This window comes from Chrysochloris asiatica, unplaced genomic scaffold, assembly GCF_000296735.1.
Source record: "Chrysochloris asiatica unplaced genomic scaffold, ChrAsi1.0 scaffold00064, whole genome shotgun sequence".
Classification (NCBI taxonomy): Eukaryota; Metazoa; Chordata; class Mammalia; order Afrosoricida; family Chrysochloridae; genus Chrysochloris; species Chrysochloris asiatica.
In genome coordinates, this window is record NW_006408582.1 from 7,065,497 (window position 1) to 7,090,540 (window position 25,044).

The 25,044-nt window shown below is 43.5% G+C and overlaps 1 protein-coding gene across 1 annotated transcript in view; it reads left to right on the forward strand.

The window, feature by feature from the left end:
* Positions 1-25,044, forward strand: part of SCARA5 (scavenger receptor class A, member 5 (putative)) — a 197,836-nt gene that overhangs the window by 135,804 nt on the left and 36,988 nt on the right. Inside the window, exons 4-6 of the mRNA XM_006864350.1 lie at positions 3,622-3,702; positions 4,905-5,003; positions 7,763-7,819. Of these exons, the coding sequence (XP_006864412.1) occupies positions 3,622-3,702; positions 4,905-5,003; positions 7,763-7,819 (237 nt within the window). The remainder of the gene's footprint in view (positions 1-3,621; positions 3,703-4,904; positions 5,004-7,762; positions 7,820-25,044) is intronic.

Genomic DNA, 25,044 nt, shown 5'->3' on the forward strand with positions numbered 1-25,044 from the left:
CCATAGGAGAAAGATATGGCAGTCTGCCTCTGTGAAGAGTATAGTGTTGCAAACACAGTAGGGCAGTCATTCTGCTCTGTGCTACAGGATCACTAGAAGCCACAACACAGAGACTGGGCAGAGAGAGCCCCTGAGTGACTTGCACCTTGCTCTGTTATTTCACCTTCCAGACTTGGCAGTCTGCTGGGAAGGGAGCACAGGCTGTGCTTTAACAGCCCAGCTAGGTCCAACACCCACTTTGCCCTTCAAGACTCAGAGGCAGGAGCCCATGGCAGCAGCAGTCTCTCTGTGAACCTGAGTCTCCTCAACTGTGAAATGGAGTTGATAACCCCTGCTCAGTCCATATTCTCAGGGCCTTTGGGAACCTTTGAATGATGAATGTGAGGGAGCTCTCAGAACTGCAAAGGTAATCTATGTTGTTGTTGTTATTTTTGTTACTGTTAGGTGCCATCGAGTCAGTACCAACTCATAGTGACCCTGTGAACAACAGAACAAAACACTGCCCAATCCTGGGCCAACCTCACTATTGTTGCCACACTTGAGCACAGCATCCTGCCACTTTGCCAATCCATCTCGTTGGGGGTCTTCCTTTTCTTCTCTGACCCTCCCCCTTACCAAACATGATATCCTTCTCCAGTGACTGGTCCCTCCTGACAATATGTCCAAAGTATGAGAGATGAAGTTTGGCCATCCTGGCCTCCAAGGAGCACTCTGGCTGCACTTCTTTCAACACAGATCTGTTGGTTCTTTTAGCAGCCCATGGCACTTTTAATATTCTATATGGGGAGCTAAAAGTCATAAAGAGTCTGCCTCAGAGCAATTAACTGAGGGACTCTATCTCTGTCAGCTACCCTGGGATTAGCGTGATTCTGAGGGTGGTGTTTCCATTAAGATTTTGGTCACTGTTGGGCTGGCTTTAGGCCTAATTCATCAGCTATCATGATCATTTGTTCTTGGCAAGTCACTCCCCTGATTCCAGTGCACACGATACCCCCACCCACTTGTTCCAGGATCCTGAGAATAGACAAAAGGATTGTTGTTCCCTCCCTGTTGGCTGGACCACAGAGAAACTCTGGTGCTTCTCCCAAATGCTCAGTCGTATATCTTTAGTTCTGTTCAGAAGATGTTCCAACTGGAGCGTCTCACAGGCATCCCCAGCAAGGACAGACCTGCACTGGAGGAGCGTGGCAGATAGACTCCATTTTACAGAAACAGGACCTGAGCCCAGTTTTATCCATATCCATATTCAACTCCAACCGCCGCCCCCCCCCCCCATTATCTGGGCCACCTGATGCTCTAGTACTTGAAGTTCCATTCCAGTCATTGTACTGGTAGCATCTTCCCTTTATGAGAATTATTTCCTGAAAGATCTATACCCTAAGTCACACTCAAATTAGATAAGTTGGAGTATGAGATCCATGTCCAGCTCAATTCATGAAACACTGAGTGCCCTGTAGAAAGGACTAGATGGGGTCACTGAAGAATGAGACGTGTATTCCAATGGGTGTACCATTGGGGAATTCTTGTGTGGTCATAGAGCTCGACAGAGAACAGACATAGGCTCCTTTTTTGGTTACATTTTCTCCAGGTCTGCCCTTGCTGGAATGAAAGTTGTGAGAGTCATTTGTTCATAATGCCATTCATTCATTGTATAATCTTAGGCATATTCCAAACAGGTTCTATACCTCAATCCTATCCTCTAAAACCTAGGATAAATATGGCCAGTCTGAATTTGCTATTCTTCATAGAAAAGAAGATGATGACTACAAAACCAAGTCCTCCTTAAATGATTTCTTTAATTTGTGAATTTTTAAATTGTTGATTCCTTTTCCCTGTGCACGTGCCATGGAATTATTAAACAGTTGTCAACTTTGGTTAGGGTCTGAGGACAATGCCAACTTTTGGAATTTATCAGTACATCTCGACCTTGGCTGCATGGTTGTTTTGTATGTATTAACACCCTCTGATCTCATAGTTGTTCATTCATCAAATATTTATTGTGAAAGACACTGCTGCTATGTTGTGACTATACAGTTTTGGCATCCTTCTTGATCATTTTTTTCTCTCACAAATAAAATCAGGAGTCAATAACTTGAAGTCTGGTTCTTTGAAGCAGATACAAAGAAAAACCAATTGCTGCTGAGTTGACTTCAATGGTGACTGTGTGTGCTCTATAGGGTTTTCAGTGGCTGATTTTTCAGAAATCAGTTCCCAGGTTTTTCTTCTGAGGAATCTCTGGGGGGGACTCAAGCCTCTAACTTTTCAATTAGCAACCAAGTGCTGGTGATCCTCATTCCAGGGAGTTGCCAATTTTGTTAAGAAAGAGAGTACACATACACCTATGACAGGGAGGCTGTGTGAGATCAATCTCAAATGGTACAAATTGCATGAGTTCAAACAGATTGTGCCCACTCTTAGCAGGAATAATCAAAGAAAATAGCAATGAGCACATCTTCTGGGCAAAGAGTATGGGGACAGGTAGAGACAGGAAACCACCAATACAGACACCTGGGCTCATCAGCATGGGCAGAGCAGGGGCGGTGGTTCGGTGGCAGGAAGATACAGTATGTTCTGGGAATAGTGAGCTGTCTACCTCAGTGGAAGTGGCAGAGTGGACTGGGGCCAGACAGACCTGGAGTGACATGGTAGCTCCTTTACTTGTTAGTTAGCTGTGTAACCTCAGTCAAGTAACTTCAACATGTAGGGACTAAATAAAATCATGTATGCTAAAACGCCTTCTATAACATGAAAGCCTCACTCAGGAGCAATGAGAAATACCGTCTTCCATTCAAGTACTCACGCCAGAAATCTGAACATTATCTGGGCCTCCTTCTTTACCTTCACCAATGTTTAGTCAAGTTCTGACTCTTCTGCTTTCAAATCAGCTTTTGAATGTGTCACTTGCTTGTCTCCTGACCACAATTTTCCTGATGATGGCGCCATCATCTCTCACCTGCATTACAGCCTCTTCGCTGCTCTTCCTGCTTCTGTTCTCCTCCATACTCCAAATCCATTTCCTGCACCATAGCCAGAGTGATCTTTCTCTGACCGTGTTTTTCTTTCAGACTAAAGTTCAACACTTACACCTGATCTATTTTCTAACCCCAGTGAATGCCCCCAGCTTCACATCCCATCATATCGTACATATTTCTTTGTGACCTTTAACCCCATATAAGGATTGTTCTCACACACGGTTGTTGTTGAGTGCCTTTGGGTTGATTCCAATTCATAGTGACACCATGTGACGGAGTAGAACTGCCTCAGTGGGTTTTCTTGGCTGTAATCGCTACAGAAGCCGTTTACCAGGTCTTTCTCCCACAGAGCGGCTGGATGGGTTTGAACAGCCAACCTTTTAGTTAGCAGCCACTTACACACTGTGCCACCGGGGCTTCTTCACTCCTTGGCTACCTTCTCATTATCCTTGGACTTCGGTTTGGCTATCACTTCTTCCAGAAAGTCTTCCCTGATCTCCTAAGACTTGGTTAGGTAGGGGCCTATGTGCTTCCAAAGCGTGATGCTAACCCTTCCTCTCTTAGGAGAGGGGAGGTTTATTTTTCCTCTGCACACTTCTTATTCCAGAACACAGCCTTCTAACATTGGTGTAATTTGTAACCCTTTCAGGACCACCAGGACCCAAAGGTGATCAGGGGAATGAAGGAAAGGAAGGCGAGCCCGGAATACCTGGATTACCTGGACTTCGAGGTAATGAGATGACAGTAATGGGAGGGGCTGGGGGCCACAGGCATATTCTGCACTGGATTCAAGAAGCTGTGGAAACAGAACCTTTAGACTTTGGATCAGATAGATCTGTGTTAAGAGAAAGAAGAGGAAATTCAATCAGCCCCTCTCTGAGTTCCTCCCACCCTCTTGAGACCACCTTGTCCTCCTCCAGCCATTTGAGTTCAGCAATGGAAGAATAACTACAGAGAGACTAGTTTTCTCCACATTTCAGAAAAAAGCCAAAGAAAGCCAACTAATTAGTAAATTAGTTAAGTGTGCTCTGCTTTACCAAGGTAACTATGGACTTAGGTCAAGCCTCCTGGGGACTCAAGCTTGTACTCAGTGAAAACAGCTGTTGACTCTGGCTTTCCACAGTGAAATGCCGGCCTGTGGCCACAAGGACTATGACCTGGAGCCCTGGGACTAGTCAGGCAGCAGGCCATCCATCCCTTGTATTGACCTAACTCCTTCAGTCCTCCACTCCCCTTTGCTCCTCCCTTCTTCACTCCCTCCTGTGTTCATGAGAATAATGAAAGTAAGGGAATTTACTGGAATTTTTTTTCTGAAATTGAACTAGGGCCATTTCCATCTGCCTCCTAGTTATTACTGAGCTCCACCCTCTCTCCCCATCCATAAGTACCATTATGCCCTTTACATCCAGCCTATTGAAACCAACTGGTGATGAATGTTCACCAGGACTCTGACCTTGTTTCTAGCATTCTTTTCTGTATGACCTTGGGCAGGTTATTTAACCTCTCTGGGCCTCTGTTTCCTCATTTGTAACACCTAGGAAATAATATTGACCTCAAAACTTGTTGCAAAGATTCAATGAGATAATTTTTTGAAATGCACCCAGAATGATGCTTGGCACAAATAAATTACTCAAAAGTTATTTGCTGAATCTAAATCTAGATATAAAGGGATAGCTCCCAAGTAGTGTTGGCTCCACGATTACCACTCACAACAGAGTTGGTCCTTTCAAGGAGAGGGAATCTGAGTCTAATTGAATAAAAGGTGCTGATCTTCCAACACTGCATTGCCGCATCATTTACCTAACTGACAGTAGAAACAGGAAGCAGAGGTTCTGGATCTGTGGCTGAGTTAGATCTCTTAACTAGACTACAACTCTAAGGGTTCTTTCTGTCTGAGTCTGTGGTTCCACCTTTTGTTTCTCTTCTCCCCAGGTCTGGCAGGGGAGAAAGGATCCCCAGGACTGCCTGGCTCAAAGGGCGATGATGGAAAGCTGGGGGCCACAGGACCAATGGGCATGCGTGGGTTCAAAGGTAAACGAATCTCGGTGCACCCTCAGCCTTGCTCACTGGATTGTAGCTTGGACATTGAAACAGTTTGAAACAGGTGGACAGGGTTCTAATGCTGACTCTGCCACTGACCAGCTGAATGACCTTGGGTGGGTGCCTTCATCTCTTTAAGCATCCATTTCTTCATCTAAAAACCAGAACTCTTCATAATACTTAATGTATTTCGTAGGGCTGTCATACGAATTATTGTTTTTGTTGGGTGCTGTTGATTTGATTCCGACTCATAGAGACCCCATATGACAGAGTTAAACTGCCCCATGGGGTTTCCTGGTGTGGTGCTGTAGGATAAGCACTGGACTACAAGGTCATTTGAACTGCAAGGTCACCAACTGTTCCTCAGAAATCCTACACAGGATTGCTATGAGTCTAAGCTGACTCAACGGCATTTAACAACAACAATATTTACAGGAGCAGATCGCCAGGGTTTTTCCTGGGGAGTCAGTTAGCACTAGCAGTTGACTGTTTAACCATTTGCATCACCAACACCCTGTGTCATAAGAACTCAGTGAGGCATATGTCTGCTCCTGTAAAGATCCACCTTCTCGGAAGCCCTGTAGAGGGCAGCTATGAGTCAGACTCGACTTGATGAAAGTGAGTTTGGTTTGGTTTTATATATGATATTGTTAAGTGCCATGGAGTCGATTATGACTCATAGTAACCCATTATAGTGTTTCCGAGGCTGTCAATATTTGCAGGAGCAGAAAGTCTCATCTTTCCTCATAGAGCTGGTGGGCTCAACCTGCCAACCTGTGGTTCGCAGCCCTTTCCTATTGTGGAAAAATGAAATTAAAAGATAGTGGAGTTTTTCACGACCTTTTGGAAACCCCTTGTATATAAAAACGTTTTATATAGTTCAAGGTACTGGAAGCACAATGACACTGTAGGATAAGCATTGGACTACAAACCACAAGGTCGGTGGTTGGAGCCCTTGAGAGAAAGATGAGGTTTTCGGTTCCTGCAAAGATTTACAACCTCAGAAGCCCTAATTTGCCGTGAGTTGGAACCAACTCGACGGCACTTAACAGCAACAAGGTACTACAGAAATAGAAGGGATCTTCACTACTGGCTTCCAGGAGTGTAGGAAAGGAAGGACAGTGAGCCTGCAGAAAAATGCCTGCTGGTACATCCCCAGACTGGGAGACCCAGTACAACCGCCTTCCCTGCTACAATCTTAACATTCTGTAATACTCCTTTTCTTTCTCCCAGGTATTATGAACTTCATTTCTCAGGTTTACACAGTCAACAATGCTTCTTCTTCCTGTTGCTATATAATTTACTAACTTTTTCACTTTTGTCATTGTTGTTAAGTGCTGTTGAGTTGGTTCCAACTCATAACGACCCTATGTAGGCTTTCCAAAGAGCAGCTGGTGGGTGTGAACCCTTCACTCTGTAGTTAGCAGTCCTGTGCTTACCCTACAGCACCATAGACCCTCTCTTTTCTTGTTCTTTTTGTGAGTGTTCAGGCCTCCTCACATCACTTCAGATAAATGTGCCTTCATTTACATTCTGCTGTCTGAAGTGGTCCGTGTCTGGGATGGTCTCTTGATCTTGGATCACTAGGACATTTTATTCTGCTTTCTGTTTGGAGATTAAATAGGCTGAGGTTTTCCCTTCTTTCATGATGTACTTTTTTAAAAAATGAATTTTAGAACATAAAAGCAATATATGCTTGTTAAAAGAAAATTAAACAGAACAGAGTGTGTAAAATGAAAAATGAACGTTCCGCTCCGTTTTCCCTTAGTGCTTACTCCTTGGAATAACCAGTGTAAACACTTTGGAGTGTTTCATGCCAGGACATTAAGCACACACATATATGTATATATATGTGAATATATAGTTGCCTTTGTTTTTTTTGAAACTCAGATTACACTAGGCATTCTGCCCTGTAACTTGCTGACTTGCTCTTTTCACTGGACAATATGTGACTTGCAGTAATCTTTTTGGAAATACTTGAAGTAGAATTTCCTGGTCATTTTAATGCCCAGGGATAGAGTAATATCAGAGACTTCTCCTTCTTTGTAGGCTGAGAAACCAACCAGGAAAAGTGTTCTGTTCTTTGAACCATCTCCTGAGAAGGAAATTCCACCATTCCCTGGGGAAATCCCTTATGTTGTAGATTGTAAATAGCCTCTACAATCAGAAGATTTGCTGACATATAGCCTGTCTTATTCCCTATATATAACTGAAGACTTTATTCCTCACTGTACTTAGATGTGTAGTGGGTGTGTGTTGGGCCGCTAACTGCAAGGTCAGCTGTTTGAACCCACCAATTATTCCACAGGAGAAAGATGAGGCCTTCTGCTCCCATAAAGATTTACACAGCCTCAGAAACCCTATACAGGGTCTCTATGAGTCGGAACCCACTCGATGACTCATAGCAGCAACAATACTTAAATGTGGACTTTTAAAACTTTGTGGAATTGGAAGATTTTTTGCTTTCTTTCCTCTTCTAGCTAAATACCACCTGTTCTTTTAGTCTGTGCTGGTAGGTGCTGCCCTTCACTGCTTCAATAAGGACAGTGTTAAACTTTCTGAGCTGGGCCCCTCCTCTTTGCCCAGGTGACTAGAACTTGCAACATAATTGGTTATGCCTTTTTCTTTCCCTGCACTGCCTTCCAAGAGCTGCTGGCTCCACTTGAAGGTGTCTCTTGGCCTGGGTCAAGAGGCCTCCTCCTGCAGATAACATTATTCACAAACAGGTTTTCTTTCCATCTCTGTTTCAGGGGACCGAGGCCCAAAAGGAGAGAAAGGAGACCGAGGAGACAGAGCGGGAGATGCAAGTAAGGAAATTCTGTTGATGTCCCTGGATAGTGTGTCAGCACAGGTGTGGCTGCCACCCACACAGCCCCACCCCACATGATTAGGGGTCCAGAGGGCTCAGGTGTCATAGGAGCTTCCCTATCTACGTCAAGGCACAGACTGTTTCCACAGAAGGTGTAAGCCTAGAGGTTGTGTGGGTGGATCTGGGGGCAGACAGCCTGGGCTCCCTCCTGGTTGCCTCACTACCTTAGCTGTGTCATTCTGTACCTCCATATTGGTCATCTATGAAATGAAGATAATAACAGCCCCAACTCCAAAGGGTCATTGTGAAAATTAGATGCTTAATCCGTCTAAAGCTCTTATTGCCGTGCGTGGACATCTGGTTAGTATGCTACCCGATTCAGATCTATGTTCTAAAACCATTGGACATGCTTCTAAATTTCAGTCGCTTGATTTTTAAAAATGTATTATTTACACGAATTCTGTCATGGGGAAAAGTGCAGAGAAGGGGGCATTGAGAAGCCTGCAGTAAGATTGTACTACCCCATTTTTCTCCTTCACCACTAATCAAGCCGTGAGCCTGGCACACTGGTTACTTGGCAGACAACCAATGTAAAAAGGGGAATTAAAAGATAATGAAATTTTTCATGAACTTTCTAATAGGAGGTCTTTCTAGAATCTTTAACAAGGGAAGCCAGTTTATCTAGTTATACCAGTCTTTTCTAGGGTTTATTTTGTCCCCCAAAAGGGCAATGTGCAGAATCTTGGAGAGCTACCCAGAAAAGGATAAATTGATATTCCTCATCAACTTCCAAAACATTACTAGCATGTGGTATTTGGTGGTCTCTGAAATGTTGCCTTTGTGTTCAGGCACAAGCATCTGGGGCATCTGGGCTCCACTCTTTTCTCTGCAGAGACCAGCCTGGGGAAAGAGGACTTGAATCTTAGGCTGTGCTGTAGAAACTCAAGGACAAATACCACTGTAGATTCAAAGTGAGACCCAGAGTGGTCATTTCCCTATGGGTGCTCTTCCTTGGTTTTAGTTGTTCCTTAAAGTGACACTCTTCTCACAGTTGCTGTAGGACTAGGGTGTTGTAAGGCTGAGCAGAAGATGGGGTGGGGTAATAAGGGCCAAAGGAGACGAGAGAAGCTTGGCCCTTTTCCACAGTCTAGACCAATGGAAGCTCCTGATCTATCTCCTTCTCACTGACTTCTGCCCTGAACCAGCAGACCTCCCTTCTCAAAAGGGTCCCAGATTCCAACTCTGACACATTAGCTTACCTCCTATGTCCTCTGCTCTTGCCTTCCCTAGGGCAGTGGTTAGAAGGATCCAATAAGAAAACTGAATGTGACAGCCCTTTGTGAACTCTGTTGTTAATTGCTATCGAATTCATTCCGACTTATAGCGACTTTGTATAGGGTTTCCAAGGAGCAGATAGTGGGTTTGAACTGCCAGCCTTGCAGCTCAAACTGACCTTACAGTTCATTGCTTATCCCACAGTGCCACACCAGAACATGATGGAAATACTACTAAGTGAGGAGAGCCAGTGGAAGTGTCTTGGCTTACTTTGGGCTCTTCATGCCCACCTCACCTTCCATGTTATAATCCACAAAGCTATTTATGTTCTTCATAGTCTTTTTAGCATTATCTAGAATCCCTTTCAAGAGCAGCCAAGGGCTTGTTGTTGTTGTTAGGTGTCATTGAGTTGGTTCCAACTCATAACAACCCTCTGCACAACAGAAGGAAACACTGCCCGGTTCTGCACCAGCCTCACAACTATTGTTACACTTGAGCCCTGAGCCCCTTGCTGCTGCCTCCACTGTGCCAGTACATGTCATTTGGAGGGGTCTTCCTCTTTTTTGCTGACGCTTCACTTTACCAGGCATAATGTCCTTCTCCAGAGACAAGTCCATCCTGGTAACATGTCCAAACTTAAGCCAAGGGCTTAACTGAAAGTATCTCTGCCAGATGAGGCATTCTTGTGGAGTTCTGCTGGGAGCCAAAAGAAAGAATTTTGAAGGCAAAGAAAGGGGTTCTGGATATTATTTATGACATCTGTGACAGATCTAAGTCACATCTATAGTGAACTGAATGCTAAAGGTTGTCTTGGCAGCTCTGCTGTCTTTCTCCTCGTCTGTTTGTTGACTGGTTTCTGACAGAATATTGCCTAGGAGAGTGGTGACATTTAGCTCTGTGAAATCAAGAAACCCTGAGGAGGGTGAGGAGGAAAGGAGGAACTGTGGAAAGATGACCTTTGAAAGAAGATCAGAAATGCTGCTCGTATACCAGAGGGCTTCTTGTCAGGAATCCTTGGCCCTGTTCTTGGGGAAAGGTGGTGGAGGTTGGTGAGAGTTACCATGAATGTGAAGGATGCTTTTGGGACTATTCGCCTTGCTCTTTGGGCTGAGCAGGCTGGATTTAGCATTTGGATTAATGTCTAAGGCTGGGGGCAGGAGGAAGTGGTAGGCAGTGGGGGCTCCCCCAAGGATGGGGTGGGGAGCAGTGGAGGAAGGGTGCCTAATCCACTTGGCTCTGGAGCCTATTGACTGCACACCAAAAGACTGACATCAGCTCTGGATGGCCATTCCTTGGAGACTGATGCCTTTCTTCTCTGCCCTGACGAGGTTACACCCTCACTGGCGCCCAAAGCTCAGACAACAGCCCTTGCACAAAGCACTAAGCTTTTCCTTCTTGTCCTCTGACAAGACCCAAAAAGTAGTCTCCGTGTGTGATGGAACTGGAAGATGAACTGGCGAAGTAAAGAGATGACAGGAGAGTTTACGCAACATGAGGAGAAACTTGTGATATGTACAGGAATTATAGATTAGCAAAACTGGAAGGTCATCCATCCATATCCTTATCTTCAGAGGTCCAGCAAGGAGAACAGACTTTCTCAAGTCCATTAGGCAATGACAGAGCTGGAGTCAGGCCTCTGACTTCTATAATTCTGGAATGAAAGTTTAGGACCCTGGTATGAGAAGAGGTTTGGGCCTCTTCTCCAGGGTACCTTAAAACTCTTGGTGATTTTCCCACCAGTATCTCAAAAAATGAACTTAAGGACCACAGACTGAAGTGGCATTATTGAAGTGATTCAGTTCTGAGGTCTGTGTCTGATCCAAGGTGGGGATTTCATTCCCACGGCCTCCACCCCCTCACCTGCCTCTGACTAAGTCAGCACCAAGCTGTATTCAAATATCTAGTTAAGTTCCCAAGGACCCAGAGGCGTTAACTATATCCCTGAGAACCGAGGCTCCGAGGATCATCTTTCAGAAAAGTATGGAAATTCTGACCAACACTGAGTGCCCACTTCTGGGGGTTTCTTAGTCATTCTCCAGAACAAGAGCAGACCCAGTATAGGATTTAATGGGTGGGAAGAAGTTCTCAACACCAGAGCTCTACCATCCTCCAAAAATGAATACTGAGGAGGAGGACTTGTTAAGCAGGCTGGTTTTTGGTAACCCAACTTTTGCCTGAAGCTACAAAGCCTTTAGGAGTCCTGGTAGCTTAATAGATTACAGCTCAGCTGCTAGCCACAAGGTCAGTAGTCTGAACCTACTAGTCGCTCCAGGAGAGAAAAATGAGGCTTTCTGCTCCCATAAAGATTTGCAGCCTCAGAAACCCTATACAAGGTAGCTGTGAGAACTGACTCCGTAACAATAGCTAACATCACCACCACCACCACCACCACCATGGAGCCTTTAAGACCCCTGGTGGTTGCTAGCTAAAAGGTCTGTGGTTCAAACGCACTTGCTGCTCCATGGGAGAAAGATACAGCAGTCTGCTTTTTGTAAAGATTGACAGCCTTGAAAACCCTTTGAGGCAGTTCTGCTTTGTCCTATGGAGTCATGGTGGCATAGTGCGTTAACCTCAGGATCAGTGGCTCAAATCCACTAGGCGCTCTGCAGGAGAAAGATGAGGCATTCTGCTCCTACAAAGACTTGTAGTCCTGGAAGCCTTCCAGAGCAGGGGTGGGCTGTATAAGGACCTCAAAATCATTTGGTCTGGCCCTGCCAAGACAACCGCAGTTCCAGCCATCACAGTGTAGTTGTTGTCAGTACCAACTCATATTGACCCTATGCACAACAGAATGAAACACCACCTGGTTCCACACCAACCTCACAATTGTGGCTATAATTGAGCCCATTGCTGCCGACACAGTGCCAATTCATCTCATTAAGGGTCTTCCTCTTCTTCCCTGACCTTCCACTTTACCAAACACGATATCTTTCTCCAAGGACTAGTTCCTCCTGCTAATATATCCAGAGTATGAGAGACGAAGTCTGGCCATTCTGGCTTCCAAGGAGCATTCTGGCTGTACTTCTTCCTACACACATCTGTGTGTTCTTTTGGCAGTCCATGGTACTCTTAATATTCTCTAGCACCATTAGTTAAATGCATCAATTCTTCTACAGTCTTCCTTATTCACTGACCAACTTTCACATACATTTCAGGCTATTCAAAATACTATGGCTTAGATCAGGCACACCCTGGTCTGAAAACTGACATCTTTGCTCTTGAGAACTTTAAGAGGTCTTGTACAGCAGATTTGCCTAATGCAATACATTCTTTGATTTCTTGACTGCTGCTTCCATGAGTGCTGATGGTTGATTCAAGCAAAATGAAGTCTTTGACAACTTCAATCTTTTCTCCATTTAATGGATATTGTTTACTGGTACAGTGGTGAGGATTTTTGTTTTCTTTACATTGAGGTGCAATCCAGTTTCTTGGATTATTTGCTCGGCATACAGATTAAATAAGTATAGTGAAAGAATACAACCCTGGCACACATCTTTCCTAATTTTAAACCATTTGGTGACCCTTATTCCGTTCAAACAACTGCCTCTTGGTCCATGTACAGATTCCTCATGAGCACAATCAAGTGTTCCAGAATACTCATACTTTGCAATGTTGTCCACAGTTTGTAATGATCCACACATCAAAGATCTTTATGTAGTCAATAAAGCACAGGTAAACATCTTTCTGGTTCCACACCAACCTTGCTTTCAACCAAGATTCATCTGATGTCAGCAATGGTATACATTGGTCCACATCCTCTTCTGAATCTGGCTTGAACCTCTGAAATTTGTCTATCAATGTATGCTTACAGCCGTTTTTGTATTATCTTTAGCAAAATTTTATTTGTATGCAATATTCCATTGGGTCACCTCTCTTTGGAATGGGCACAAATACAGATCTTTTCCAGTCACTTCACCAGGTAGTTTTCTTCCAAATTTCTTGGTATAGATGAGTGAGTGCCTCCAGTGCCACATCAGTTTGTTGAAAATTTTTAATTTGTATTCCATCAATTCCTGGTGCCTTTGTTCTTTGCCATCACATTAAAAGTGAGTTAACTAAATGTTTGATCAAATAGAGCAGGATAATTTTCAAGTTGAGAATTTTGTATGGCCCAAGAATGCTGTTATAAATTTTGGCATAAAAAAGATTCCCTACCTCCTTGGAAACTGTATACAGGGTCGCTATGGGTCGGAACTGATTCGACGGCACTTAACAATAACAGCCCCTGCACTAGAGAGTCACTAACCAACTTGATTGCCCTTAGCAACAACAGCAACACTTATATCCTTTAGGGTCGCTATGGGTCAGAATTGACTTGATAGCAATGGTTTGGTTTGGTTTGGTTTCTTAAACCTTTAGTAGTCCCTGGATGGCACAAACAGTTAAGCATTTAACTATTAGCTGAAAGCCTGGCAATTCAAACCCACTCAGAGGAGCTCAGAAGAGAAGCCTGGGTGATCTGTTTCTGCAAGTTCACAGCTTAGAAAACTCGATGCAGCAGTTCTGCTTTGCACACACACACACACACACACTCACACACACGGGATCATCATGAATCAGAATTGACTAGAGGGCCACTAACAACATGGAACTTTTACCAACACCTCTTCAATGTGTACCTGTAGCAGCAAAAACCTAAATTTCCAGCAGATGGAGATGTTACTACGTTAAAGCGATTGGTGAGGCCTGCCAACTAGACAGCCATCACTGCAGACTAGGAAGATGGGGGTTTTCCTTTGCAGAGTGCATTCTTCTGACTTCTAGTAATCTGTGTTTTGAGTCAGTATTAAACCATTTTTCAGAACAAAATATTGCAATTGTTTACCTATGTTTTTATCTGGAGTCATAGAATTTTAGAGTTGGATGAAAATTTAGATCAACTCCTTTTATGTTCTAACCCCACCCTGCCAACTCATTGAAGAGGAACCAAGACTGGAAATATAGCGCATTCCGTAAGGTCACTGGGCTTAGATCAGTGGCCAAATTGAATCTAGAATCCAGATTTCCTCATTTCTGCTTGGTGGGAAGTAAAGGTTTTTCTGTTAAGGGCAATATCAGTCATTCAGTTTCATGTTTAACTTTGGTGAGTTAGTCCAGGAAAAAAAAAAAAAAGAAGTTACTTTTACACAAAAAGGCATTTGTTTTACCCTAGAACATGGTCCATTTGCAGAAAAAATAAATTGCATTTTTACAGCTAGCTGTATGGGTAAAGGATTTCTTTTGGTTAAAGTCCCATAGCATGAATTCAAAGCAGGGAATAAGGTTGTTTGTTAAAAAGTTCCTCAATTTGGTTCTACATGGAAAAACAAAAATGTACAGAGTGACACAGGGGTAAACTCATTGGCATTTAAAAAAACAACAACAAAAAAAACTTGAAAAATGTTTTAAGACTTTGTGCTTGTTTTAAGTAAGTTTATGGAAGGTGGCCTAGTGGGCATTTCTTCATGCATCTTCATGTGATGTCAAAATAGAATTGTCAGAGCAGTTGGTGACTAGACAGGCTTTCCCATAGTTGCTGAGATGCTTTGTCCTCTTAGACTAAGGGATGCAAAGCTAGTCTTTTGAGGTCCATGAGCTCCCTTCTTCTCATCCCTGTCTAGAGTTGGCTGTACTGCTGGAGAATCTGGTTAGGACAATGTGCTTTGATGACAAAAGAAGGTGGTCTGAATATTATTTATGACAATTGCATCAGATCTAAGTCACATCTACAGTGGGTTGGATGCTAAAGGTTTTCTTTCTCCTACTCTGTTGACTGGTTTCTGATAAAAACCCAGTGCCTTGCTCTAACTCTGACTCATGGCTGCCCCATGTGTATCAGAGTAGAACTGTGCTCCATAAGGTTTTCAATGATTGTGATCGTAGGGAAGTAGATCATCAGATCTTTCTTCCAAAACACCCAGGGACCTTTGTGGTGCTAGAAGTTAGGCTTATTTTAGGCAGGAGGAGACAGAGTTACTGGACCTTTTATACACAAATATGTCTCTTTATTTATCCATGCATATATCTTTAATCTCTTTTTCAAAAAAAAACAAACTTTTATTGTGAATTGGGTAAAGGTTTACAGAACAAATCAGTTTTCCATTCAACAATTCACACACATTCTGTTTCATCTCATTGATTTCAATCCCTACAGTGTAATATTACTTATCCCACTTCTTTCCTGTGTTTTCTATTTCTATCCTGCCTTCTTTCCTAACCCTTCTGAACTTTGTCCTTGGACAAATGTTGCCTTTTTGATCTCTAATGGTTCATTTTTCTAAGAAGTGCTTACCTCCCTAGTGTTGTTAGCTCCCATATAGGCCTATTTATTGTTTGACTGAAAATTGAGCCTGGGGCTGAGTTTAGTTCCAGACCTAAATGGTGACTAAGAGCCATAGTCTCTAGGGTTTCAGCAGCCTCTGTCTGACAAGTGAGTCTGTTCTGTTTGTTTGTTTTTATGATTTTGAGTTTTAGTCTATGTTTTCTTTCCCATTCTATCCAGGATCTTCTAAAGTGATCTCTTTCAGAGTAGTTGGTAGGCACTATCATCTTAAATTTCTTATGCATTTTTGGTGCCCTGGAAACATGATTTAAAAGTAAACCATACTTTTTAGAAATATTAAAACCAAACCCACTGCCATTGAGTTGAATCCAGCTCATGACAACTCTATCTAGAATTTCTGAAACTGTGTATCTTTACTGGTGCAGACAGCCTCATCTTTCTCCCTCACAGTGGCTGGTGGGTTTGAACCACCAACCTTGTGGTTAGCAGTCCAACACCTAACCCACAGTGTCACCAGAGCTCTTTAAGAAAAATTAAGTTCCTATATAGGATTTCTGTGCATCTGAACCCACTTAACAACAACAACAACAAATAACTGTTAGCAAACTTGTATCTGGTTCTGTCAGAAGGAACATTTTTGTGTGTGGTATGTCTCACAGTAAGATCCAGGAGGTGGCTCTAGAGGATAAGCACTAGACTGCGAACACAGGAGAAAGACAGCTGCTCCACAGGAGAAAGATGAGGCTTTCTGCTCCCACAAAGATTTACAGCCTAGGAAACTCTAGACAGGGTCTCAGTGAGTCAGAACCGACTCAAGGGCAGACTCGAGGGTACTTAACAACAACAAACAGTAACATGATTAGGTCCTTTTTGGAATGAGGAAGCTGAGGGTAGAAAGAATAAGGAACTTGCTGAAGGTCACCAGAGTTCATAATTAGCAGAGCCAGGACACACACACCTGTCTAGCCAAGTGTTCACATTATCAACCACTCTGCCACCATCTTTTGTTCTGTCTCACCAGGTCTTTTGACATGAAAACCTTGTGTTTTCATAGACCACTCTGCTTATTCTTTGTGCTGTAAAAATGTGAAGGTGCTAATTTCTTTCTCCAGCATTTCTCAGTTACTTTTAACATACTCACCCCTGTCTCAGAGCTGGCTCTTAATTTCTCCAAATCTTGATTGCCTTCGCTTGGTTCTGTTGCATCTGCCAGCAGAGCTCTTCCCACCTCACTTAACTTTTCACATGCTTCATGATTGTGTAAACCAAGCAAAATAGATTTACTGAAAATAAAAATGTTTACAGAAGCACCTAGCACATATCTGGTATGGTTCACTCATTCCGTGTCTGCTTTGTCCTTGATTGGCTAGATGACAACTTCCTAGTCCAATATAGCCTCTGGCTGCAGAATAAGAAAAGCTGGAAAATCTACCAAAATAGCAAATTCCTGGCAAACCTGAGTGTGGCCAGGGTATGTAAAGCAATATACATTCTGTGGTCTGAGTCCAAGGTCTCAGAATCTAGATTGAATTGTGTCTTAGTCCCTCTAAGAGCAAATTCCACTCCAAAAACATGAAATTAATTACTTTCTATAAAAAAAATTTTTTTAATGCACTCCATTCATTAAGTGCTGTTGAGTTGGTTCCGACTCATAGGGTTCCCCAAAAGTGGCTGGTGTTTGAGCCGTAGACCTTATAGTGAATAGTCTAGTGATTATCCTACAGTACCATACCAAGATCCCAAGTTTATGTCTAGTAACTCATACATATTTTTCCAACGGGAAAAATGGCTTCCAGTCCTGGCTGAAACCTAGTCAGAGACACCGTACCAGTTCAAGGAAATGGCAAATGAGATAATGTTGGGAACAAGATGAAGCTTGAGTACAGCAAGTTCCAGGGAAAACAGGGACAACAAACACCAGAGCCACAGAGATCAGAAACAGGGCTGGTAAAGAGTGGCTTTGAAAAGGAACAGAAACTGAGATTGAGGTGGTGTTTCCTGGAAGGCTTCTCCTTACTCTATTATTAAAAAGGTGGTGAAAAGGTTTAGAAATGTGGAAGTAAAGAAAATATTTAAGGAAAACGGCCTTAACTTATTCATGTATTTAGCAGTGTTTCATTAAGCATTCACCATGTACTTGACATGAGCTCACCCTTGAGTAGCTCACCATCTGGCAGGAAAGAAACACACAAATAGTTCTGTACAGTAGAGGCTGGTAAAGGCTCTAATTGAAGTGTATGCAAAGGCTAATGTTGCCTGTTCTTATTGGGTGAGGTGGTCAGTGAGGTGTCTTTGACCCAAGTCTTTTTTTTTTTTAACTTCGTATTGTAAATTGAGTTAAGATTGACAGAGCAGATCATCAGTTTTACATTGAACAGACCACACACTTAGTTTTCATTTCAATGATTGCAATCCCCTCAGTGTACCATTACTTATTCCAGTTCCTCCCTGCGATTCTTTTTTCCACTCCACCTTAATTCTCAAGCCTTTTGAATTTTGTCCTCAGGTAAGTGCTGCCTCTTGGATTTTAAATGACTGACAATTGCATGGTGAGCCTACCTTACTAGTGTTGCTGTCCCCCCCTATATACCTATCTACTGTTGTTGTTGTTGTTGTTAAGTGCCATTGAGTCGGGTCCGACCCATAGCGACCCTGTACAGGGTTTCCGAGGGTATAAATCTTTACGGGAGTAGAAAGCCTCATCTTTCTTCCGCGGAGCCGCTGATAGTTTCGAACCGCTGACCTTAAGGTTCGCAGCTATCTACTACTTGGCTAAAAATTGGGCCAGGAGGGTGAGTTCTATTACAGACTTGAATGGTGACCAAGGGTCATAGTGATGGGTTCCTCCAGCCACTTTCTGACCAGAAAGCCTGGAATTTTTATGAAAATTCAAGTCTTGATGAGTAAGTTGGAGTTCCACAGGTAGATATGAAGGAGAGGGGGTTCCAGGTAAAAAAGAACCATGCATGGAAGCTCACAGAATTGCTGAATATTCCCAAACAGTCTGTCATGACAGGCATTTGGGTGAACAAGCAAAACACTAAGGTTGAAGAGACACTTAGGGGTCAGGGAGAGCTCCTCATTGCCAGGAGTTCCAGTTTGATCCTATGGGCACTGGGAAACATGGGTGGGCACCCACCCGTTAGCCAGGAATAGCCTGGCAGCAGTATAGATGATGGAGAGGAGGAGAACCAGACTGTAGGCAGGACAAAGGAGTACACGGTGCCAGAGCCCCCAAACTAGAACCTCACCCATTTATTTCTGTAGCTTCTCAACACAGTCACCAATGCCCGGTGCATGGTAGACAGACCCCTCTTCCCCCATGGGAAACATTCCTCTGCTGCTCCTTCTCTTGTCTGAGCTTCTGTCCTTTAGAAAGTATTGCATTTCTTGAGCAGAAGATGACCCACATACTCTGTGAGCTTCTATAGGAGCAGCACTGGCCTCAAATCTCCATTCAGTCCCAACCTGATGTGTGGCTCTGCCACCTGGAAGCTTCTGGAGCTGCACTTTCCTCTGGTTCCCTTGATCTGCATAGAGGATGATATTTGGCCTTCCAGGAGTGCTGATCTGCCAAGATCCTATCTTGAGACTTCCAAAAACAAATGCAGTTACTTTTCCTGAAAGCTGCTTAGTGACTCCTTCCAGAAGAGCTTTTACATTACTATATGCAGAAAAGTTTAATTCTGTTTAGTCCAGGTTTTATTTGATTTGATGGATTCAAATGGATTCAAAAGAGCCTTGGGGATAATAAGATATCTGGGCTCCCTGAGAAGCCAGGTGGTAAATTGAGGATCCATGGTGGGGTCAGGCAGGAACAGCTGAGAGTATTACATTGCGTTTGTCTCTGATATAAAGTATTTTTGGCCTTGCTGGCACCCAGGGCAAGGGTGAGTGAAGAGAGCTATGAGGCTTGGCGGGTGCCCTGGTGGGAAAACTGCTTAGGCCAGGAGAAACTAAGCCTGCCTTGGGGAACTGGAACTCTTTTTGGAGAGGAAAGGAGCAATGGGAAGAGTTCATTAGCAAGACCATTACTATTTGAATTCTAAATATATGCTAAATGAAAGTAGGAGCTTAGGGCCAAACCCTGAAAAGGGTCTTGAGATGGAAAGAAAAAAAATAAGCTAGCGTTTGGAGTTTACGTCCAGTGTTAGCAGCCAGGTATGTAATTGGGAGGTTTGCTTCTTCAGTTACTCTAGTGGGGCATTTCATGCTTGTGAGTAGGGGTAGCTGGTTTTCCTGCTCTTTAAGGAGTCCTGGGGATAAGCACTGGACTGGAAACTACAAGGTTGGTGGTTCAAACCCACCATATGCTCCTCGGAAACCCTGTACAGGGTCGCTATGAGTTGAAGCCAATTCAATGGTACTTCACAACAACAAGGAGTCCTGGTGTGGCAATATAGAATAAGCACTGTACTGCTAACTGCAAGATCGGTGGTTCAAACACACCAGCCGCTCCACAGAAACCCTCCCTATTCAGGTTGATTGTGAATTGGAAGTGACTCGATGGCACTTGGCACTTAATGTGGACCACCGATTTTTTTGTATTATAAGGGAGGGAAGGAGCCGGTTGTATCCCATGGCCTCACACCCTTCATTGCCCACATTGAACCAAAGCTGCTGCACCCAGTCCACTCTTCCCTACCCAGGAGCCTAGAGGCAGGTCCCTCACCTACTGGAAAACCTAATTCCTTGGCAAAAATGCAGTGGTTTCTGGAATTTGCCCTGCAAGAAAACTCTTAGTAATACAAACCTCAGACTGAAGGTGAGCAAGGAATTTTTACAAAAACAATGTCTCGAAACTGAAGCACTAAAGTTTGATGTAGGTTTTATACAGAAATGGTTTTAAGTATAGACGTATATGAGTAGAAGACAATTCTAGCAATTCTAGGAATCATTCTTAATCCCTATCACCCTGCTCTTGCTCCGTTGTGTTGGGAGATGACACAGGCAAAGGCACTGCAGGTTAAGCCTGGATGGGGACCTGGCCTGTCTCTTCTGATGTCTCTAGTAGTGATAACTGAAAGATTGGAGGTTTGAGATGACTCAGGGGCACCTTGGAAGAAAATCCTGGCAATCTACTTCTGAAAAACCATCCGTTGGAAACCCTCTGGGGCACAGTTCTACTCTGACCCACATGGGATCACCGTGAGTCAGATTGACTTGATGATCGTCTTTTTTTTTTTTTTTAATCTGCCTTAATGTCACAGCTCCACGTTCCCTGTGCCCTCTGACAGAGGCCACCAAGGCAGAGATCAGGAAACACCCTTGGGGTGTAGTTTATCTCTAAGGGGTTATTTCTCCTGTGGTTGGCTTTGTTGCCTCTTTTTTCAGGGAGCTGTTTGTAGAACTCTGACGGAAGAGAGAGAAGATGAAAGATGGAGGCAGAGCCTGTGGCCATCCTCAGGGAGGTCTTGTGGGTGCTGTGGTAGGAGCAGAGTCATGAACTAGCCTCCACACTGACTTAAAGGCTGGGAGAGTCACTTTGCCATGTTGCCTCAGTCCCCCACCATGATCTTTGGGGATTACATGATGGAGTTCAACAAATATTTACTGAGAACCGACCACCCTAGTCACTGCACTCACATGTATTTAATCCTTTAGAATAACTGAAAGCATGTGTCATTATCCCATTTAACAGATGGGAAACCTACTTAGAGATGGTAACTTACTTGCTGAAGATCATAGAGCTATAATGTGGTAAATCTGGTTCTGGATGGACCTTCTGCCTTGAGGATTTAATACAGGAATGGCAGGAGTCCCCAGTGGCACAGTCCAGCTCTGAATAGAACTGGGCATTGGCAACAGCGTCCACCTACTTCGGGTTCAGAGCTGGCAGGGAAAACTCTTGGTTGATTATTTGATTTTTGTTGTTGTTGATAAGTATCATCAAGTCAGTTCTGACTCATAGCTACCCTGTATGGGGAGCAGCTGGTGTGTTTGAACCACCAACCTTGCCTTCCAGTACCTTCTCCTGCAGCACCATACCAGGATCTTTTTATTGAATACCTACTATGATCCAGACATTTTTTATGTCTAATTTTTCAGTGTTTTTATTATAAAAGTAGTACATGTTCATAATAAAACAATTTAATTAATATACCATTAAAAACAAAAGTTCTCCTTATAATAAACAATTTTCTCTATTTTAAAATGGCAGATTTGATACCAAGAGTTTATACCACGTTAAATTTTCACTACTTTATTACAAAAACAAAACAAAAACACCTTTTTATCTGGCCTTTACAAATAAAGATCAATACTAGCTTTTAAAATGAAGTTCCATTAGTATTTTGTAGGTATCATAATGAAATGTAATTTGAAAATAACATTTTCTTTTGTGATGAAAACAAACAAACATGAAAAGTGATAGTGTTTAAACACAGCTATCCCTGTGGTAAAAATACAAAATGTTAAGTGACTATCTATATCTGGTGTAGTGCTGTAGGATTAACACTGGATCACAAGGGCAGCAGTTCAAACTTACCAGCTGCACTTCAGAAACCTATATAGGGGTCCCTATGCATTGGAATCAATGCAACGGCACTTAACAATATATCTGTAGTATAATGTCAGGTGATTTTTTTCCTTTTCTGTATTTTCTAAATCATATCTCCAGGTGAACGTGTATTACTCTTGCAGTCCACATTTTCATTGGGGTGTGGTTTGTTGTATAAGAGCAGGACATTGGAGAAACACATCAGATAAGAGAACACCGTCTCTTCCATCCCTAGATTCCAAACACTACACAGTAGACTTGGGGAGACTAATGAATGAATCACTAACTTTAAAAATCTAACATGGTAAGTGCAGGGATAACTCAGGAGATATTTCTGCTGTTCTTTTTACCCAGCAAAGTACCAAGAACCCCATATGACACCCACACACACACACTTCCTTCCAGGGCAGACAGTTCACCACTGTGCGGCAAGTGTGAAGACCCAGGCCAGTCTTAGCCACTTTACTAGTCATGTGGCCTTGATATTCCTTCTGTGATCTGTTTCTTTACCTGTAAAATGAGAATAATAGCATCGACCTTCTGGGAGTGTGTAAAGATCAAATGAGACTGTCTAGCTAAAGAACTTTGAAGAATCACATAGTACAATATTCAATTAAGGAGAGGGGTTAGCATTAGAAAACAGCATGTTAGAAAGTGCACCCACAGGCCAGACCACATTTTGAAAATGATGCCCTCCAGGAGACTTTGACCAGAAATTCTTCTTTCCTTGGCTTGTGGGATGCCTCCTGTCCTTCCCATATGGATCACATTTCCCATGAATGTCGGGGAAAAGAGAAGTGTCATGTTCAGAGAAGGACAAGGCCCCACTTCCCCTGCCTCTAGGGAGACGGGGCCAGCCCTACACAGCCTAGTGCTGAAGGCAGGCTGGGGGCATGGGGAGTTCTTTATTTACAAGAGAATAAAAGTTCAACTTCCTCCTTGGGCAGATGGTCCAAATTGTCCCTCAGGCTCTACTCTGCAGCTGTAGAAAATCAGAGCCTATTTTCCCAGCCCCATGTGTTTATTTCTATTCTCCACAACCTCCTTTCTTTCGACGTGTTTTGCTTTGGCTGGGACTTGGAAGACAGGAAAAACAAACATAAAGGAGCTGCAATGTTTTAGGTCTAGGTTGAGTTTTCTGTCCTCTCCTTTTCTTTGAAAGTGCACTTGCCTAGGCTTTAAGGCTCTTGTGATGCATAGCTAAGCGGGCTCTGGGGCTTTAAGTGATCAGTTCTGACCCAGGAGTCCCATTCATTCACACACTCATTTGTTCAATACAATTTATTGAGCACTGTATGTGCCATATACTCTGCTGACAAATGGGGATACATTTGTGAGTCCCATAGGTGTTGGCTGGCTCTTGCCATCACAGAGCTAAAGTGAGTGAACGTTGTTATTGTATGCCATCGAGTCAATTCCGACTCATCCTAACCCCATGTGATAGAACAGCCCCATAGGGTTTCCTAGGTTGTAGTCTTTACAGGTATTTGAACTGATGGATTTGAACTTCCAAACTTTCAGTTAGCAGCTGAGAGTACTTGACTGCTGTGCCACCAGAGTTCCTAAAGTCAGTGAATTGAAATATGTGAAAAGGGAATTGCGGTATAATATTTATCCTATGTGGGGAGCCCAGGAGCCCAGGGTAAGCATTGGGCTGCTAACTGCAAGATCAGTGGTTCTATACCACCAGCTACTCCCTGGAAAACGCTGAGGCTGTCTGCTCCCATAAGGACTTGCAGTTTCAGAAACCTTCCAGAGCAGTTCTACTGTGCCCTGGAGGGGCTCTATGATAAGTTGGAATCAACTCAGTGGTAGTGGGTTTGTTTGTTTCTTTTATGTGGGGAGCACATATTGGGGCCACAGATGAGGGAAACCTTCCCAGAAGGGACAACATATGTGTGCCTTACTCACAACCTCCGACTACGGGTGAGTAGTGTAACTGCAGCCGAATCACAGAGCTTTCTATCAGGCAGTGGTTCAAAACTCTGGCAGCACCTTAAGATCACTGTGAGCTATTCAAAAATAATCCTCAGCACTGATATCTTTCAAAGCTCCCTGGATGGTTTTTTATGCAGTCAGGGCTAAGAACCATGGCTTTACAACAAAGGCTGTCTCTCTTACACCTGACAACAGTAACTCTTGCAAACCCCACAGTGCTTTGCATATGGGAAGGATTGTTAATAAATACTTGGCTTAATCTTCAGCTTGAGAGTCACTCTGAGGTTTGAAAATGAAAGACCTTCTTCTCCTTGACTCCACCTTGTGCAGCTGTGTGACCCTGGACAAATTACCCGACTCTTCTCTTCATTTAACAGAAGAGGCCCATTCTCTCTTCAGAGTAACAGTAACTGACTCATGGAGCTGGTGAGAAGAATCTATGAGAAATGCCCAGATAAAGCACCTTGTGCAGTGCCTGATTTAGTTGTTGTTGTTAAGTGCTGTTGAGTCGATTCTGACCCATAGCGGCCCTGTATAGGGTTTCTGAGGAGCAGTTGTTGAGCTTGAACTGCCAACCTTACAGTTGAAATGGCTTTGCAGTCTGGCGCATTAACCCACACTGCCACACCAGGGCTCCTGATATACATGGAACTCACTATATATTAATCCCCTTGGCAATTCATCTTTTACTTGAAATTTCCCATGAGAAGCTCCCAGAACATGTCTTTGTTATGATTGGACTGTTGGATCAGCTTTGAGCCAGGTTTAGACAAACCCTGCTGGCTACCTTAACGCTGGGAACCAATCCAAGAGATGGTAGCTACTGGCCATTAAACTGTCTTCTTAGACTCACTGACGTTGAAGCGGCTGAGTCGTGCTTACACCAGATGCTAGAGAAGGAGTAAAATATTCAGTGTCTCACTCCCCAGTGGTAGCTAAAAACCCCAAAGCACGTAGAGTAAAATAAGGTAGAAAGTAGCCAGAGGAAGACCCAGTGGAGACAACCATTTTAAAGCAGTGGGATGAGTTCCTGAAAGATCTGTCCAGTTTCCTTCCCTTCCCAGAGACAGGATGAACAGCTGTCAGGCGTGGTACTGAGAGCAGAGGATGCCTGTTTGAAGCAAGGGAGGGGAGGAGTTCAAGGCCAGCTTCCAGGACCCCTTCTAGTTTCTGGGGCTTAGAGATTCAAAACCAGGGGGATCTGGGGTTGGACCCGGATTGCTCTATCTAGAACCCTGCTTTTCCCACT